The sequence below is a fragment of the Macrobrachium nipponense genome, chromosome 43, assembly GCF_015104395.2.
Source record: "Macrobrachium nipponense isolate FS-2020 chromosome 43, ASM1510439v2, whole genome shotgun sequence".
Lineage (NCBI taxonomy): Eukaryota > Metazoa > Arthropoda > Malacostraca > Decapoda > Palaemonidae > Macrobrachium > Macrobrachium nipponense.
In genome coordinates this window covers 22,801,974-22,819,903 of record NC_061104.1, presented here as the reverse complement: position 1 = coordinate 22,819,903, position 17,930 = coordinate 22,801,974, and the positions used below count along the sequence as shown (strand labels likewise).

At 46.8% G+C, this 17,930-nt stretch overlaps 1 protein-coding gene across 6 annotated transcripts in view; it reads left to right on the top strand.

Moving 5' to 3' along the window:
* LOC135213574 (uncharacterized MFS-type transporter YhjX-like) overlaps positions 1-2,065 on the top strand; it is a 35,265-nt gene extending 33,200 nt beyond the window's left edge. For all 6 annotated transcript variants that reach the window (XM_064247565.1, XM_064247568.1, XM_064247567.1 and 3 more), the window contains one exon: positions 650-2,065. In XM_064247565.1, coding sequence (XP_064103635.1) covers positions 650-687 — 38 coding nt within the window. In that variant the 3' untranslated portion in view covers positions 688-2,065. The remainder of the gene's footprint in view (positions 1-649) is intronic.
* Positions 2,066-17,930: the final 15,865 nt, after the last annotated feature.

Genomic DNA, 17,930 nt, shown 5'->3' with positions numbered 1-17,930 from the left:
GTGATGGTCTGTTGTTTATCTGGTTTCTGAAGCCCAGGGCAAGGGCATTATCTGTTTTTTAATATTTTGTCAACCAACGGTCTTGTCCATGGTTACAAAATCCCACTAAGTAGGGACGACCCTGGCCTATACTGCCACGTCTCCTACGAGTGATGAGAGCGCCAACCAGAGGCAGTATTCTCCTGCAGCTGCTCTCTCACAAGGTAGGGTACTGCAACATTTGCTGTTTAATGTGGTCTTACTGACATTTTTATGTAGTCCATCTACCCTCCTTCTGGGTAGTTTGGATTCAGCTATGTAACTGTTCGGTAAGTCACTTATGTGAAAATGATATTTTCATGATAAAATAAAGTTTCACATATACTTACCGAACAGTTACATAATCAAAGCCCACCCACCTCCCCACAGATGGACGTGTCGGCTAAACGAAAATTGACGGTAGAAGGCTAGCAGTACCCAGGGTTCCCGGATGTGGGCGGGTCTTTTATCACCTATACTTAAGATAGCAACGCCGCTGGCGCCAACAATTTGAATTTCGACTGCCGTAGGTAAGAAGCTATAAGCTATGTAACTGTTCGGTAAGTATATGTGAAACTTTATTTTATCATGAAAATATCATTTTTAATATGGCACTCCTCTTTTCCCTCAGGTTTTGGAATGACTTTCTTTGTGCCTGAAGGGTTGTGAGCTGTTCTTCAGCAACAGTATTTTTTTCATCCTTTCTATCATTCAACAATAACGACCTCAGGAGCAGATTTTTATGGTAATGTGCTGCAAATTTTAACTGTGTGAACTTCAAGGGCCAATTACTCTGGCTCACTGTGATTATTTTAAGCATTCCAAAGAGTTTGAACAAAAAAATATGTACTGAGAGATAATAATTAAACATGATGAATTATGCTAGTAGATGTTATATACTTAGGTTTTATATAACTGGAAGAGTTTGCAGTTAGTATTTTTGGAAAATATTGGTAGCAGATTGATTGAACATCATTTCTGGTTAGTCTTCTTGTGTATAACATCATTATTCACTGCAATTGTACATGCTTTCCTGTCCTAGATGTATAGCTTAAAATTTTTAGTTTTACTGAACAAATAACTTTTTTTTTATAGTATTCCAGATATTTTCTGTTTGTGACTTTATACTAGGCCTTTCCTTAAAACATAAGAGTTGTTGGAAAAACTGTAAATTGATAATAAAAAAAACTATTATGACCAATAGTATTAGGTTGAGAGTTATGAAGGTTGTAACTGATCCAGGTAGGATACCGAAGAGCATAATACATATTTTTTATTTCTTCTTGCAATATATTTTATTAAAAACTTTACATAATTTAGGTAGCTACTTTGACATAATGACAATATTTTTATGTATGTTGGCTGTTGGCTAATTTTAAGGTATAGATCAAAGAGAAGTTATAGAATATGAAGAGCATTTGACACCTAATGAAAATTGCGTGCTGACACAGCATTTTAATCTTTTATTTTAATGGAATCTGAATGGCATAAAAATATTTAGATCATTTATGCTTTTACTGCTCAAATACTGACATGTGAACAAAAATTCCAGGATCGCAAGTGACAGTAAGTATGGGTAATCCTTCTTGGCAGGATTGCAAAAGAGCATTACTAGATAGAATCTCATTTTGTTTTATTATTTCTTAATTAGTATACTTTTGAGATGAAATCTCATAGTGAATTACAGTTTTCTAATTACTTTTCAGAGATGAAATCTCATTTTGAATGATTGTTTCTTGAGATGAAATCTCAGTCGAATGGTGATCTGGTTTTATTTTAAGGTTGGAACTTAATTTTACATACTTATCTCTGGTGCTCTGAATATAGCGCACAGTTATTCCTTATCCTCTCCGTTATTCTTTTCTGTGCCTTTCCTTCTCTTTGTCTTCAATAGCACACTGTAAAATATGTGTATTTATATTTAAGCACACAATTAAAATTACCAGTTTTTCTTTTTCTCTTTCTTGTAAGTTTTTCTGATTCTGATTCTGTATCTTTAGTTTTAGAGTTTGTTTTAGAATAAACAGTATAACAATTTGTAGTTGTTCCGATACGTAATACACCCTCGGTCCTTTAACAATAGGAAGGTAACTAGCGGCAGCTGGGACGGTCGTAAGCTTCGAACAAGGGGAGAACGGTAGTTAACTGCTTGTCGATCGTGCGCGCGCCGCGCGCGAGAGGTGAAGAATCACTTTTGCTTTCGGCCGCGGGTGTGAAGGACGTGTTCGTCATCGCTCTCTGCCCGCTTCATCGTCGTATGCTTTGTTTATATTATGTTTTCTACTAATGGTTTGTTTGACTTGAAAATGAAACTGTAAGTACACTGTTTTCATTTTCATTACTTAATTATGAATCAACATGGAGCTATCGCCGTAGAGACGGCGATTTCCGCTCTTTTCATGAATTGAACCCTTGAATTATGTCTCGGTGCCGAGGGCGGGCGCACTCGCGCCGAGTCATGTATTTTTTTTGGGCGAAAGTGTGTAATTGAAAGATGTAAGTACTCTTTTTCATTATATTTTTGCCCTGTGCGTTCGTTGCCGAGAGCTTGATTGCGTTCGGCACGAGCCTCTTATTTTGTATGAATAGAATGCAATGAAAGTGGATTCGCAATGCAGTTTTCTTTTCATTTTCATTTATTAATTGCATCAAATTTAATTTTGGATCAATTTCCGCTCTTACCCGGGAATTAATCCTTACGATTTATTGCTGTGAAAGTGAAAATAGCAAGTGCAGTATTGTTCATTTTCATATATATTTATGATAGCATCATATTATTATGGATCAAGTTTCGCTCTTACCGAGAATTGATCTTTCCCCCTTTAAGTTCTATGAAGTGAATCGCAAGTGCAGTATTCTGTTTCATTTTCATATTACTTTTCACTGCTGTGCGGGGGTGGGGGAAGCGAAGGTCTGCCAGGAAGTCGTCGGAAAGCTCTCCCGCGACTCCCTTGGTATCCGATTCTTCGTCTTCTTTCCTGCCCCCCCGCTCAGCTTCCTCGTATTTTGTTTTTGGGGTCTTCCTTCCGTTCGGGGTGGGGCATGTCTCCCCCCCCCGTGCGTGAGGGAACCCCTCTTACTAATCTGTCTGTGCTACCGCAGGTGCTACATCCGTGGGAGACGACCTTGGACAGGTATGGGCCACTGCGGCTGCAGGGCGTGCCTAGCATCCACGATCTGCTGCAGCGTCTAGCGAGGTCTGGGGCGGTGACCTTGGAGTGGTCTCCACTACAACCTTCACGGCCGCTTATGCTGCTTCCCCCGCTGGTCTACACTCCCCATGCTGTGTCGGTGACGCCGTCTGCCGCTTCTAGGGCCGGTCGCCGCCGTACCGAGGAGGGGTATGCCGCCGCCGCCGCCTGTGTTTTCTTCGTGTTGCCTGCCCCAGACTTCCGCTGTTCCAGCAGCTCGCCCCATGGAACCGGCCGCCAGTACCAGGTTCCCGCTGGCTGCCGATGATTCTACGAGGCGATGGCTGGGCTGCGTGTACCTGTCGCTGATGTGGTTCCCGCTACTGGCTTGGCTGTCCCTTCTGTGTTTACCGCTGCCGCTGTTCCTGCCGCTCCTGAGCTGGTTGCTGTTTCCTGTCGCTCCTGGTTCCTGCGCCTGTCCATGCTGGTCCTGCCCATGGTGTGTCTTCCCCAGTCCCAGGTCCTTCCGGACAGGTGCAGTCGGGCCGTGTTGCTTCGGCAATAGGCCCGACTCTGGCCTGGATGGAGGACCTGACGACTGTCCTGCGTGAGCTGACGAAGAAGAGGAAGGTGTCATCTTCGTCTGTGCTGCCTCTTCCTTTTCGACTTCTAAGGCCCATAAGCCGAAGAAGAAGAAGGCTGCCTCCCCCCCTCAGAAGTCTCCTTCGGAGGGAACTTCTAAGGGCCCGTCCCACCTCGGTGGGACGGGGGGTCCTTCTGCTGGTCCTCCTGCTCCTTCGGGAGCGGGGCCCGTCTCCCCTTCCGTAAGGAAGAGATAGACGGGGACCAGAGGAGTATCGGTTAGCTCTGGTACTTCCTCGCCTGGTGCTAGCGGCGATGCCGCTACGCCAGGTTCCGGCTCGGTCTCTCGTTCGCGGGAGATCCCGAGTGTACGCTCTCCCTCGGGAGCCGTGCAGCCAAAGTTTCGGCGCCAGAGTTCGCTCGGCGCCAAGACCACGGCACGGAGCAGAAGGGCTGGCAAGAACCGCTCAGGTGACTCTCGCCAGGCCAGCGGCCGCTCTCGGCAGCGACCAGCCTGGTTAACGCCGGGTTTTTGTTATATTCCCCCTAAGAAGACTCCTTCGGGAACTTCGAAGGGCTCGTCACACTCCGGTGTGACGGGGGGGTTCTTCTGCTGGTCCTCCTGTTCCTTCGGGAACGGGGCCCGTCTCCCCTTCTGAGAAGAAGAAGACGACGGGGACCAAGGGTGGGTGTGCTGGCTACTGCTGGTACACCCTCGCCTGGTCTTGGCAGCTCTGCTGCTAAGCCAGGTACCGGCTCGGTTTCTCGTCCGCGAGAAGTTCCGAGTGTACGGTCTCCTTCGGGTGACCGTGCAGCCAAAGTTAAGACGCCTGAGTTCGCTCAGCGTCATGCCCGAGGCACGAAGCAGAAGACTGTCGAGAGCCGCTCAGGTGACTCTCGCCAGGCCAGCGGCCGCTCTCGTAGCGACCAGCCGGTACCTCGGGTGGACGTGACGGTCTCTGACCGGCCACGGGTTGAGGCTGGGAAGAGGTCCCCCAGGTCCCCTCGACCGACGGTACCAGCCTTGGCTGGTACCAGCGGTTTGACGTGCCGCGAGGACGCTCACCGGCTCTCACCGCGAAAGTGAGATCTGCAGGTCACCTGACCGCCGCTCCCACAGGGACCGGGCGGATACGGTGACCAGCAGCAGCTCGTCTGACGCACCGGACGGGGTCGACGTGCTCAGTCGAGCCGCTCGCCACAGGTGAGCGGCACGGCCAGGCCTGCAGATCGATCCCCACCGCGGGTTGGTGATCGGCTGCAGCCCCCCACGTACGCTGGTCCTGCCAGCGAGCGGGGGGGAGCGTCAGGTCTGTCTCTCCACTACCTTCAACTTCCTCGGGCTACACCGGGAAGAGCGAGGTAGCTAGGAGTGATCGTGAGAGGTGCGCCGCTCACGATCCCTTCACGACGCCGCACGTGCCACGTATGGTCGGGTTAGGACCAAAAGGGACGTACACGCAAGTGATTGGAGGCGACCGTCAGGGAGGGGAGGGGGTAGCGTCAGTTCTGTCTCTCCGATACCTTCAACTTCCTCGGCATACGCCAGGAAGAGCGAGGTATATAGGAGTGATCGTGAGAGATGCGCCGCTCACGATCCTGTCACGACGCCGCACGTGCCAGGTATGGTCTTAGGACCAACCAGGACGTACGCGCAAGTGATTGGAGGCAACCGTCAGGGATCTGTTGCTGGTCCTTCTTCTGAAGGAGGAGGGTCCTGGGAGCTGCTCTTGTTGGAGGGACTGGATGGTCCTACTCCTCAAGACGCTGTAACTTCCGAGATTCAGAGTAACTTTGCCCAGGTTATTGCACTGATTCGTCAGCACAACGACCTGGGGGAAGGATCGCCGCTCCCACCAGCAGAGCCCATGTCTCTGCTCGAGTCGTTTTGGGGCCCGAGAGGGAACCCAAACCGACGGTGGGTTTGCCGCGATCGGAGCTTGCCGATCAGTTCTGGCCGGTCGATCAAGCTACTTCCACCTCCTCTACTGCGACAGCGGCGTTTCTACGTGTCTTCGGACACCGTATTTAAATACTCCTTCGGTCCTCCTGAGAGGTTTCGACCTCGACGAGGACTGGAATGAGTCGGAGGACGGTATCGGCTCTCTCCTGTCAGGTGTCGATCAGCCCCACCCAGACGACGTTCACAGTGGCGGCAGACCCTTACCTACAGTGAGAGTTCGTAACCCTCCTCGGGAAAACGTTTTCTCCTGACGATACGTTTTCCCAGACTCTGAGAGGCCATCGCCGCAAGGCGATGGCTGCTCCTACTCTTCTCCAACTGCTAGTTCCACTGGGAAGGCGAGCGAGTATCCAATTCCTCCCCCATTCCCTCTCTCCTTACGGCTACGAGGGAAAGGGGAGGGATCCTACAGAGATTTCTCTGTAGGATTCCACGTTGGGGACTGCGCTACCGGGGGGACCTTCGGGTCCTACCTGACGTAAGCCACCCCGGTCGTTGAGGAGGGATCCTGCCCCATTCTCGATTTCTACGGGAATCGAGAGGACCACCAGCCGATATCGTTTGACGAATTCGGTGGGGGTTTCGCAGACTGCTTAGAATTCTACGGAATTTCTAGCGCATTCAGAGTGTTAGAGTTTCTTACGATCTCCAAACACTTAGGCGAGACCACGGTCCAAAGTGAGCGAGACGGGAATCCCCGATATGTTACACGATAATCGGGAACCTCGCCTATGCTCGAATTCCTGGAATTTCTAGCATTAGGAAGAAGACTGCTGCTGAAAGAAGACTATCTCACAGTAGGCGACCAACCTGGAATAGAGAAGAACGGACGGGAATATCCAGTTTGGCTTGAACTATCGTCTTAGTATTCTGTTCACCATTGAAGCTTTCTTTCGAGGAAGACTTCTCACTCTCTTTGATAGAGACCGAAGGTGGTCGATCTCCAATCCTTATTTTGTTTCTTGAAGGAAAGAATTTAGGATGGAGATCGTTGTTCAGAATCCTACAAATATACTACGTATATTAACCTCGCGACATGATTCTGCTAAGCAGTTGAATGGTCAGAGGGTAGGCGCATATCCTGGTTATTCTACGGATTGCGACTTAGACGAAAAGTATTCTAATTGAACTGCAACTCGGGTGCCTGCAACCTCCCAGGAGTTTCCAGTTTCAATTTTATATACTTATGGTGTTGTCACAACAACACCATTTAAGCTTTTATATTTACCGAAATTCGTTTTGCATAAAATATAATTGCTCGAGCATATCTTTTTATGCTCGGTGGTTCTAGCCGAACGCATTCCTTCGTGGAAAACAATGTTACTTGGCAACTCAGGATGACGAGTCCAGCGACCAGCTACTGCGTATTTGAAATTGCCCGAGGCATTTCAGTACCAGCTGCCGCTTTGAGATGCACGGTTGGTTATGTCTTTCTCACCTGCTTTGATTGAATACCAACCATATCTCTGCCCAACAATCACGGACTTAAGTCTCTGATTAATGGGGATTCTCGCATACATGAATGACCATCTACTGCTGTGACGCTAGTATTCATCGTCTTCGGTATTGCGAGAATTTTAAACAGAGATATCTATTCGACTCTCATCTTTCTGTTTACCGCACGGTAACAGAATTCTGTAATAGTCTCTTGCTGCATCGTATATCGATAATGCGAATGATTTTTGCGGAATCTGAGTTTGTCCTCAAAATATCTTGTATTCGGAGGTGTGCAATTGTTCATTGTTCCCCGGATTAGCAGATGTATTGAAAGACATCGCCTACTCCCACACCTGCCAGCTCTACTTCCAAACGTTCAGCCCATGAGAAGCAGTTCTTCAGGCGGCACTCCCCTGTGTTTCATTACTGAAGAACGCCCCGCTTTCATTGCACACCGGACAGCAATGAAATGGCGGTTAGCGTTTTCAGTCATTTGTAAGCACAGGTTTAGAATCTTGAGATTCCTTCTCTCGATTCAGCTGGAAGACGTAGGTTGCATTCATTGCCTACCTTCGTCTTCAACGTCACATAGTGTTGTTTCTCCTTAAGCTGAGATTCAACGTCTATGAGATTTTCTTGCCATCAGGGACCTCGGTCTTTTGAAGGCAATTGACTTTCGCCTTTTGAGCTTATGCATTAAGAGAATCATCGCCGCGCCGTCCGGCATCGGTGACTAACAAATATTTTATTTGTTGGTCTCTCAGCATAACTCTTTAAAGGGCGAAGGTCACGTGACTTACCCGGATGCTTGGACAACTTGCCTCTACTGATTCCGAACCAGTCAGTCGGCAGCTGTCAGAGCGCCCGAGTCAGTTACGAACTATGCTGTGGACTTAGTTCGGTTGTTCCAGAGCAATCATTACTTCGTCTTAATAGCTTGTCAGTTATGAGTACTGTACATAACCAAAGTCGAGAAGAGGGATAGGTCATATGACTATCCCCTTCTTTTCGTCTTAGGTAACTGCATGACTTCTCTTGAGAAGTCAAGCACAAAGGGATGGGGATTTGTGACGCTCGATTTCGTACCGATCTTCGTAGCGAAGACTCAGAACCCTTCGGTAACTGACGATTGGTTCGAGTCCTTCACAATACCCTCCCTAATGGACTTCACCGCCTCCGATACGAAGGCTATGCTGCTTTGTCCTGTGAAGGCGCGACGGAGCTGTCTGAAGAAACTCAACACCCAGGATGAGTGTGGACGCCTCTTCATCATTCTCTCGCGTTCCGCAAGAACTTCTCCGTGGCGCAGGTAATGAAGGCAGGCGCCTGGTCCAACCGGACCGCATGCACCTCCTTCTACCTTCGGGATATTGCCCACAGTTCCTTGGATCTTTTTCCTTGGGAACCGTGGTGGTTGCTCAACACGTTGTGTAGTTAACCCAGACCCTCGCAGGCTGAACAGCATCGAGTCCTGGTGTGACCGTAAGAATGGATGAGGAATGAGAGTGTGACTGGCTCCTCTTCCCATCTTTCTTCCCTCTACCTCTGGGTAGAGGGACACGGTCGTCACCCTGCTGGGTAAGGACGAGATGCAGGTGAGCTACTCAATAGAGCACCATCCTATCCCTTTCAGTAGGGATAGGAGTAAATATCCCACCACTTCCTCCAACAAGGGTGGGGGAGGAAGTGGATGCCAAATTGAGACAAACCCATCATTTTATGATTGTCTCTTGCAAACAGGAACAAGTTCTTGCTTGCTGGTACGAAGAGATACGCTTGCCTCTCTCTTAGTACTTGGCCCAGAGGTCTGACCATTGATCCTGCGGTGCACACCCCGATCAATCGGACAGAGGTTTGGATCCCTCCCTTGCTCTTACGACCAGGGAGGCACTCCAAGGTTGGACGAACACCAGTCTGTTCACCAAAAAGACTCAGATTCCTCCCACCAAGAAGTGAGTCTTCCTATTGTTAAAGGACCGACTGTTTGTATTACGTATCGGAACAAATGACAATTTGTCGAAAATTGCATTTTTCCTAACTATACAAACCTGAGGTCCTTTACATATAGTCCCACCTCATGCCACCCCTCACTCTCGCAACTTTTTGCATGGGCCTAAAGCAAAAGTGATTCTTCACCTCTCGGGCGCGCGGGCGCGCGCACGATCGGACAAGCAGTTAACTACCGTTCTCCCTTGTTCGAAGCTTACGACCGTCCCAGCTGCCGCTAGTTACCTTCCTATTGTTAAAGGACCTCAGGTTTGTATAGTTAGGAAAAATGCAATTTTCGACAAATTGTCATATTACAATACAAAAACACTTTTCCGAACTAGTTTTGTATTTTAACAACCCTTAATTTAATTACATACTTGGCATTCCTGTGTGGTAGGAGATTATGGATTTCATTATCAGAGTTACGTAGAAATCAAATTATTGATCCATAACCTTTTATTTTCATTGACTTCTGTCTTGTTTCGTAAGGACAAGTTTTGGGCTGTAGTTAAAGCATAGGAAATGTATTCCTTGCTTAAATTTTTAAGAGTTAATAAGACTCCTCTAGTAATGATATTGACGATGATATTGTAATGGAAATAACTTTTGTTTGAATGAGATTGTGGCTGTGTACTTCGTGTTTTAGACATGACCTGTGACTGTTAATATGTAGTTTTAAATCGGTGGTCTGGTACTATACTTAATAACTTCTGCTTTAATTACTGATAATGTAGTATATATTTCACATTTTCCGGGTATTTTTTCATTCAGTTGTAGAGATATATGTCTTAAGTGTTATTTGGAAATCTCATTCTTAAGAACTCGATTGTCATACTGTAATCTTATATCTACAGATGTTCCTTTTACATTACTGTTCTACTTTTTCATGGTGCTTTGTAATAAGAGGACAGTATCATAATATTACTCATAAGATTTCCTTGTTCCAGATGAAGATATTTGAAGCCTTGTTATTGTTATCAATGTCAAATGTCTGAAAATTGTGCAATATTATCATTTATTCTTTAATTGGAACAGCTTTAGAAATGTCATTTCTTATGAACTCCTTGCCCAAAAATATCCAGAATATCTTTAGTTAGTGTACTGCCCTTATAGAGTAGTATGAAGGAGAAAGGAATAGTTTGATATTATGTACTTGAAATCAAGAGCCAGCAATATGAAGTTCATTGTACGAGGGTTCAGAAGAACTTATTTCAGGATTTCTGAGTAAAGAAGGATTATAAATAGTTTTGTTTTTTCAAGGCCTTGGAATAATTAAGATTTAGTCCTTTGTGTCTATGGAATAGGTGGGTTTAAATATTTTGAACCCACTGATTTATCTATGAAATCTCATATGATTGAATCTGACTCAACTATATACTACGTACATCAGTGTGAAAGACTTGTCTGCTCAGCTAATCCTTATACATATATTGCTTCGAAATTTTATGAGTTGTGATTTATTTTTACTCTTAATGAAGCAGCTTTTACAGATTCCACTGTGGGCTGATAGATATAGTACTGATATATTTAATATTGGCTTGTATTAAGGGCCAGAATTAAAGAGTTTATAATAAAGAGCATTGCCCAGTAAATCAGTTCATTCTTTTTGCAGGATGACACCACCCTTCAAATTAACTTTGTGCATACACAAATACAAACATTTGTTCTTCGCATAAGAATATAGCTTGCAAAAAAACGCGAAAAAAGTTGAAAAAAAAAAAAATGCTTGCAAAAAAAAAAACGCGAAGCGAAAAAAATAGCGTTATCGTAAAGAACTTAAGGTGTGTATGTTAGGAAAAATATGAATTACTTCTAAAATTTGCCAAATTTCTTTGCTATTCATCAGCAACAATTATTTTCCCTTGGTCACTTATGAAAGCAAAAGTTTTTTTTAGCACTATAGGATATTTGTATGATTACGCTCCAACTCAAACGTGTTCTCATTATTTTAACTTACATATTTTTATCTTTCACATTTTTATTAATTGGAGTAGATCCTGTTTTATTATTGTCTTGATGTGGGTTGTGTTTTTAGCTATTATTTATTTCAGACATTTTCAATGGACTTGTTGATGCAATGTTACTGTGGGCTACTGTGTACATAATGATCTATTTTAAAATTAAGGAAGAACATATTGTTTCATCCTGTAATTCTTGGGATAAGTTTTTCCTTTGGTGGCTGTCAGTGTTATTTAAATAAGTTTTTTCTGTATTTTAATTACTTCTTTGAAATTAGCTTAGTCAACTTTTATGGCTTTCATTTGTAACAAATATGAAAGTAATTTGTAATTACGCAATATAAATGTTTGTGCATTGACAAAAGTCGTTTTTTGTTCATGAAACTTACCTGTCAGATATATATATAGCTGTATTCTCTGAAGTCCGACAGAATTTCTAAAACTTACGACACATGTAGTGGGAGTTAGGGTGGTTAGTACCCATTCCCGCCGCTGGGAGGCGGGTATCAGGAACCATTCCCATTTTCTATCAGATTTCTTCTGTCGCCGGTGTCGTAAACATCTGTTTACACACCTCCGCCTCAGGATTTTGGAAAACTTTTCATTGCTTGAGTATCCTCTTGACTTTTTGGTTTTTGATTGGATCGATAGCTTGGCATACGTGACTTGGACTGTTTTGAATTTGGCTTAGATTTTTTCCTTAGATATGTCTGGATGTAGTTCGGCTAGCGCCAGGGTGTGTTCGAAAGTGGAATGCAAGGTTAGGCTTCCTAAAGCCTTGGTTGATCCTCACACATTGTGTAAAGGGTGTAGGGGGCAAGAGTGTAAATATGATTTGCGCTGTAATGAGTGTGAAAGCTTGGATGATTTACAATGGAAGACGTATGAATCCTACGTAAATAAGTTAGAACGTGATAGGATTAGGAGGTCTTCCTCCAGGAGTAAGTCGGGTAGCAGACAGGGTCTTAATGTATCCCCTTCTAACCCTCCTTTAGATTTTGTGTCTCCTAACCCCGTAATGTTGCCTTCGGGCCCTCAAGTGGTGTCTGCGGAGGGTAATGCCCTTTCGCTTATCCTGGATTCATTGAAGACGCTTGAATCTAAAGTGCTTGCCCTTGAAAACAGGCAAAATAAGTGCAGTGATAGTGCCCCTAGTGAAGTGGAGGGGGCGTCAGATCGGCCCTATAGCGCCTCTATGGCTGGACCCTCTGCCGGACTCCCAGGACTCAGGGAGGGAGAGGGCATGTCCGAAGGCCGAAGGAGGGTTACGGGGAACCCCCACCGATCTGACGTCCCTTCAGCAGTTCCTGTGGACGCTTCCCAGGCTGCTAAGGAGCGTGCTCGAGCACGTATCCTGAAGGATTGTTTCTCGTCTTCCGACGCGTCCTCCCCGCGCAAGGGGTGGGAATCTCGTTCGGATTCGCGACCTTTGAAGAGGACTCTTCAAGAGCTTGACGCTTCACGTCATGCTTTGTCTGAGTGGCATTCTTCTCCGGAAAGCGTAGCTTTTCCGCCCCAGAAGAAGTCTAGGACGTCATCCGACGATGACGCCCGCGAGCGCCCCAGTCGCTCTAGAGCCAAGGCTGTTCCTGGGAGAAGGAAGAAGGCGTCCCCTCGCCCCTCTCCTTCTCACAAGCGCAGCTCGTCTCCGTGTAAGGAGACATCTCAGACGGAGATCATCATTGCTATGCAACGGCAACTGGACGCTTTACTAAAGCAGAAGGAGACGGTTCCTCGTCGCAGGAAAAGACGATAGACTCCTATCAAGAGAACTAGGCAGTCTTCTCCAACGGCTCCTCTTTCGTCCCCGTCTTCTGGTTTTTTCGCCCTCTAGACTTCGTTTTGCTCCCCAGGGTTCGTCTAGAGGTGACGTTAGACGCCAGGTTAGAGAGAGATCTCTGCATGCTCTCTCTCTTCCCGTAGAGAGGACGCTCGGCGTTCCGACTTCGACGCTTTTCTGCTGACGACGATTTTGTAGCTGTCGGACGGACTTCTATGCGTTCGGCCCCTCTTCGACATGACAGTGTTGACGCTCAACGATACGCTAGTCGGGCAGTTGATCAAGTTTCTTCGCGGGACGTTCGTAAGGACGCTTCGCGTGACGTTAGAAGAGTCTCTTTGATGGACGCTCCGTTGGACGCTTCGCTGGACGCTCGGTCGGACGCTGATTTGGACGCTCGAGAGAACGCTACGTTGGACGCTCAGATGGACGCTCGTAGACGTTCTAGTAAGAGCTCTGTGGACGCGAATGTGGAAGTTCGCTGTCACTCGGATGTTGTTCCCGAGGCTTTGGCACGTTCGCCTCTAAAGGTGATTCCTGATCCTGTGACTGTTAAGGATCCGTTACCCTCGTCTTCTCTTCATCGTTCAGATAGGAGACTTGGAGCTAAAGGACTTCTGCCTCTTCCTTCGGATTTGCACTCGGGTAGGGAAGAAGGAGAACTTAGCGGTTCTTTGCAGGATTGATTGTTATGAAGAAACCCCCCAAAAAACCTTCTAATATCTCGGTCATGCTTCGTCAGATTATCAAGTTTTGGCACGACTACTTCGTGATTCGTTTGGCGATACTTTCCAGCCTGCTGCTCCTCCTTCTCCTCCTTCTCAGTTTTCGTCGTCGAAGACAAGCAAGTCTCCAGGTTTCGTGAAGATGAAGACGTCGTTATCTACTAGAAGAGCTTTCCGGAAGGTTAACGCCTGGATGGAGTCTAGGAAAGCAAAGGGAAGGACTACTTTCGCCCTGCCTCCGTCTAGACTTAGCGGTAAGGCAGGGATGTGGTATGAGACAGGCGAGGAATTAGGATTGAAGGTTCCTACGTCTGCTCAAGGTGATTTCGCCAGCGTGGTTGATGCCTCAAGGAGGGCCCTTTTAGCCTCAGCTAAAGTATCATGGACGACTTCCGAACTGGACCATCTTTTGAAGGGACTGTTTAGGTCCTTAGAGGTCTTCAACTTCTTAGACTGGTGTCTTGGAGCTTTAGACAACCAATCTCGTAAGCCAGACTCGATCAGCTTGGGGGAGCTGTCCAGTGTATTGTCATGCATGGACAAGGCCGTCAGGGATGGCTCAGAGGAGTTAGCCTCTCATTTTTCAGCAGGGGTTCTTAAGAAAAGGTCGCTTTATTGCAACTTTGCGGCTAAGTCTGTCTCTCCCGCACAGAGGACAGAACTTTTGTATGCTCCCTTCTCGAGTCATCTCTTCCCCCAAGCTATGGTGAAGGATCTGGCAGTTAGTCTGCAAGAGAAAGCCACACAAGACCTGTTGGCTCAGTCTTCGAGACGTCCGGCTGGCCCTTCAACGTCGTCAGGAGCCCAACCGTTTAGAAAGCAGAAGCCCTTTCGTGGAGGGACTTCCGCTAGATCGTCTCCTCGAGGAAGAAGCCTTCCTAGAGGTAGAGCCCCTTCCAAGTCTAGGGGCAAGAAGTGAGAGATCGTGCCTTCAGTCACCGGTAGGAGCCAGGCTGCAGTTGTTTGCAGAAGCCTGGAGAGTAAGAGAGGCAGACACCTGGTCTCTCGACGTCATAGAGAAGGGTTACAAGATCCCTTTCATAAAGCCGCCCCCGTTGACTTCCACTCCCAGGGACTTGTCCCCATCGTATCCTCAAACAAAGCGAAAGATACTTTTCGACCTGCTCGAGCAGATGCTCGAGAAACGAGCAGTGGAACAGGTTTTAGACCTGGCAAACGCCAGGATTTTACAACAGATTGTTTCTTGTACCGAAACAATCAGGAGGGTGGCGGCCCGTCTTGGATGTAAGTCGTCTAAACCTCTTTATAGAGAAGCAGAGGTTCAAGATGGAGACACCCGGAGATTGGATGGTATCACTCGACCTCCAGGACGCCTACTTTCACGTCCCGATACATCCCCAATCGATGAAGTACCTTTTCGGTTCGTACTGAAAGGGAAGGTCTTTCAATTCAGGGCTCTTTGTTTCGGACTGAGTACGGCCCCTTTTATCTTCACCATCTTAAGAAGAACGTGGCGAGGGTTGGCTCCATCTTTCCAACAAATCAGAATCTCGCTCTATCTGGACGACTGGCTCATACGAGCCTCCTCGCAGACACCGGTGCTGAAGGACTTGCAAACGACTCTGTCTTTAGCTGTGTCCCTGGGACTTCTGGTGAACTTCGAAAAAGTCACATCTGACCCCAACACAGTCCATCGTGTATCTGGGGATTCAGATGGATTCAGTGGCTTTTCGGGCTTTTCCGTCCCAGGAACGTCAGCAACAAGGCATAGAAAAAGTGTCGGCCTTTCTAGGGAAGGATTCATGCTCGGTGAGGGAATGGATGAGTCTGCTGGGGACCATTTCCTCGCTGGAGAAGTTTGTTTCCCTGGGGAGGCTACACCTCCGACCTCTTCAGTTCTTTCTGTCGGACAGCTGGACAGAAAAGGACACTTCGACATGAAGTTAAGCATCTCGGAAGAGGTGAAGAACCATCTAAGATGGTGGCTCGATCCGTGGAAGCTGTCAGAGGGCATATCCCTCAAGCTTCAGAACCCCGACCTAGTGTTGTTCTCCGACGCGTCATCCACGGGGTGGGGAGCAACTCTAGGGGGGGAGGAAGTGTCAGGTACTGGAGAGGGCAGGGTAACCTGGCATATCAACTTCAAAGAGCTGGCAGCGGTTCAATTAGCGCTCCAGTTCTTCCAGAACAAAGTCTCCCGTCGTGTAGTTCAAGTCAACTCGGACAACACCACAGCCCTGGCATACTTGAAGAAACAAGGAGGAACACACTCTCACTCCCTGTTCACTCTAGCGAAAGAGATCCTACTTTGGGCAAAGGAGAGAGAAGTCACAATATTGACAAGGTTCATTGCCGGAGTCGAGAACGTCCGGGCAGATCTCCTCAGTCGACAAGGACAGTTATTGCCGACAGAGTGGACTCTCAATCAAGACGTATGCCAGGAGCTGTGGGGTCTTTGGGGATGCCCCTTAGTGGACATCTTTGCAAACGTCAAGGACGGCGAGACTTCCTCTGTATTGCTCCCCGGTTCTCGATCCGGGAGCAGTAGCAGTAGACGGCTATTGGGACGAGGGATTGGACCAGGTGGCCTGGATCTCTAGCTTTTCTTTTCCCCCCTTCAAGATCCTGGGGGAGGTGATGAGAAAATTCGCAGCATCGGAGGGGACGAGGTTGACTTTAATCGCCCCCTTTTGGCCCGCAGCGATCTGGTTCACAGAGGTGATGTTCTACCTAGTGGATTATCCGAGATCTCTTCCGTTAAGGAGAGATCTACTCAAACAGCCCCACTTCGAGAGGTACCACAAAAACCTCTCCGCTCTGAGTCTGACTGCGTTCAGACTATCCAAAAGTTGGCCAGAGCGAGAGGTTTTTCGAAATCAGTGGCTTAAAGCTATCGCCACTGCGAGGAGACCATCATCAATCGCGGTTTACCAATCGAAGTGGGCAGCCTTTAGAAGTTGGTGTAAGAGAAAAGGAGTTTCCTCTACCATACCTCTGTGAGCCAGATCGCCGACTTCTTGCTTTATCTTAAACAAGATCTGAAGTTGGCAGTGTCAACTATTAAAGGCTACAGAAGCGTCCTATCTGTAGTTTTTCGCCATAGAGGTCTTGACCTCGCTAATAACAAGGATCTCCATGATCTATTGAGATCTTTCGAGACGACCACAAGGTACCGCTACCGAAGTTACCTTCGTGGAACCTGGATGTGGTCCTCAAATATTTAATGTCAAATCGCTTTGAACCTCTTTCCTCTTCGTCTCTACGAGATTTGACGAAGAAAACTGTATTCCTAACTGCTCTGGCGACGGCGAAGAGAGTTAGCGAAATACAGGCTATCAGCAAACACGTCGGCTTCAAAGGGCATAATGCGGTCTGCTCTTTGGGTATGTCGTTTCTGGCCAAAAACGAAAAACCCTTCCAATCCGTGGCCTAAAACGTTCGAGATCAAGGGTATGGCAGAGATCATTGGTCAAGAGCCAGAAAGAGTCCTGTGTCCTGTTAGGGCTCTTAGAGAGTATATTCGTAGAACGAAGGATTGCCGAGGTTCTGCGGAGAACTTATGGTGTTCGTCAAGAGACCAAACATGCCCATGTCCAAGAATGCACTGGCATTCTTTTTAAGAAACACCATTAAAGAGGCGCACTCTTCTTGCAAAGACAGCGACTTTAAGATACTAAAAGTTAATGCGCACGAAGTAAGGGCTATTTCGACCTCAATAGCCTTTCAGAAAAACATGGCTCGTTAAAGACATTTTAAGTGCTACTTTTTGGAGGAGTAACTCAGTGTTTGCCTCGCACTACCTACGGAGGTGAGAACGACCTATGAAAACTGTTACACTCTCGGACCATACGTCGCCGCAGACACTATTTTGGGGGCAGGAGGTAGCACTCATCCTTTCCATAGAAAGGGTAGGTGAGTTTTTTTTTAATATTTGTATGTTTATGGTTGTAGGGTCGGCTGCCGAGTACGGTCGTCCTTCCTTTAGCCTTTGGTATATGGGAGTTTGTTGTTAGGCTAACTTAGGTGGTGGTTTTGCCTCGTTGCCCTCAGAAGTATGGTCATGGTCTAGTCACATTGTGGTCCCGTCCCCGTTGACAGATCATCTAGAGCGCACCAACTACACAGGTCACTACCTTGTTGGTAACTCTAGTGAAGCAGAAGCAGGCTTGGGTGACAGTAATCACGAAGTCAGCTATGCTAACAGGTAAGGAACCAAGATGTCAATCATCTACATTTATATGTTTCCTAAAATCCTTTTTCTGTCTCTCCCACCGCCAAAGGTGGGATTCAGCTATATATATATCTGACAGGTAAGTTTCATGAACAAAATGATATTGTTAAGATACAATAAAGTTTGTTCATACTTACCTGGCAGATATATATATT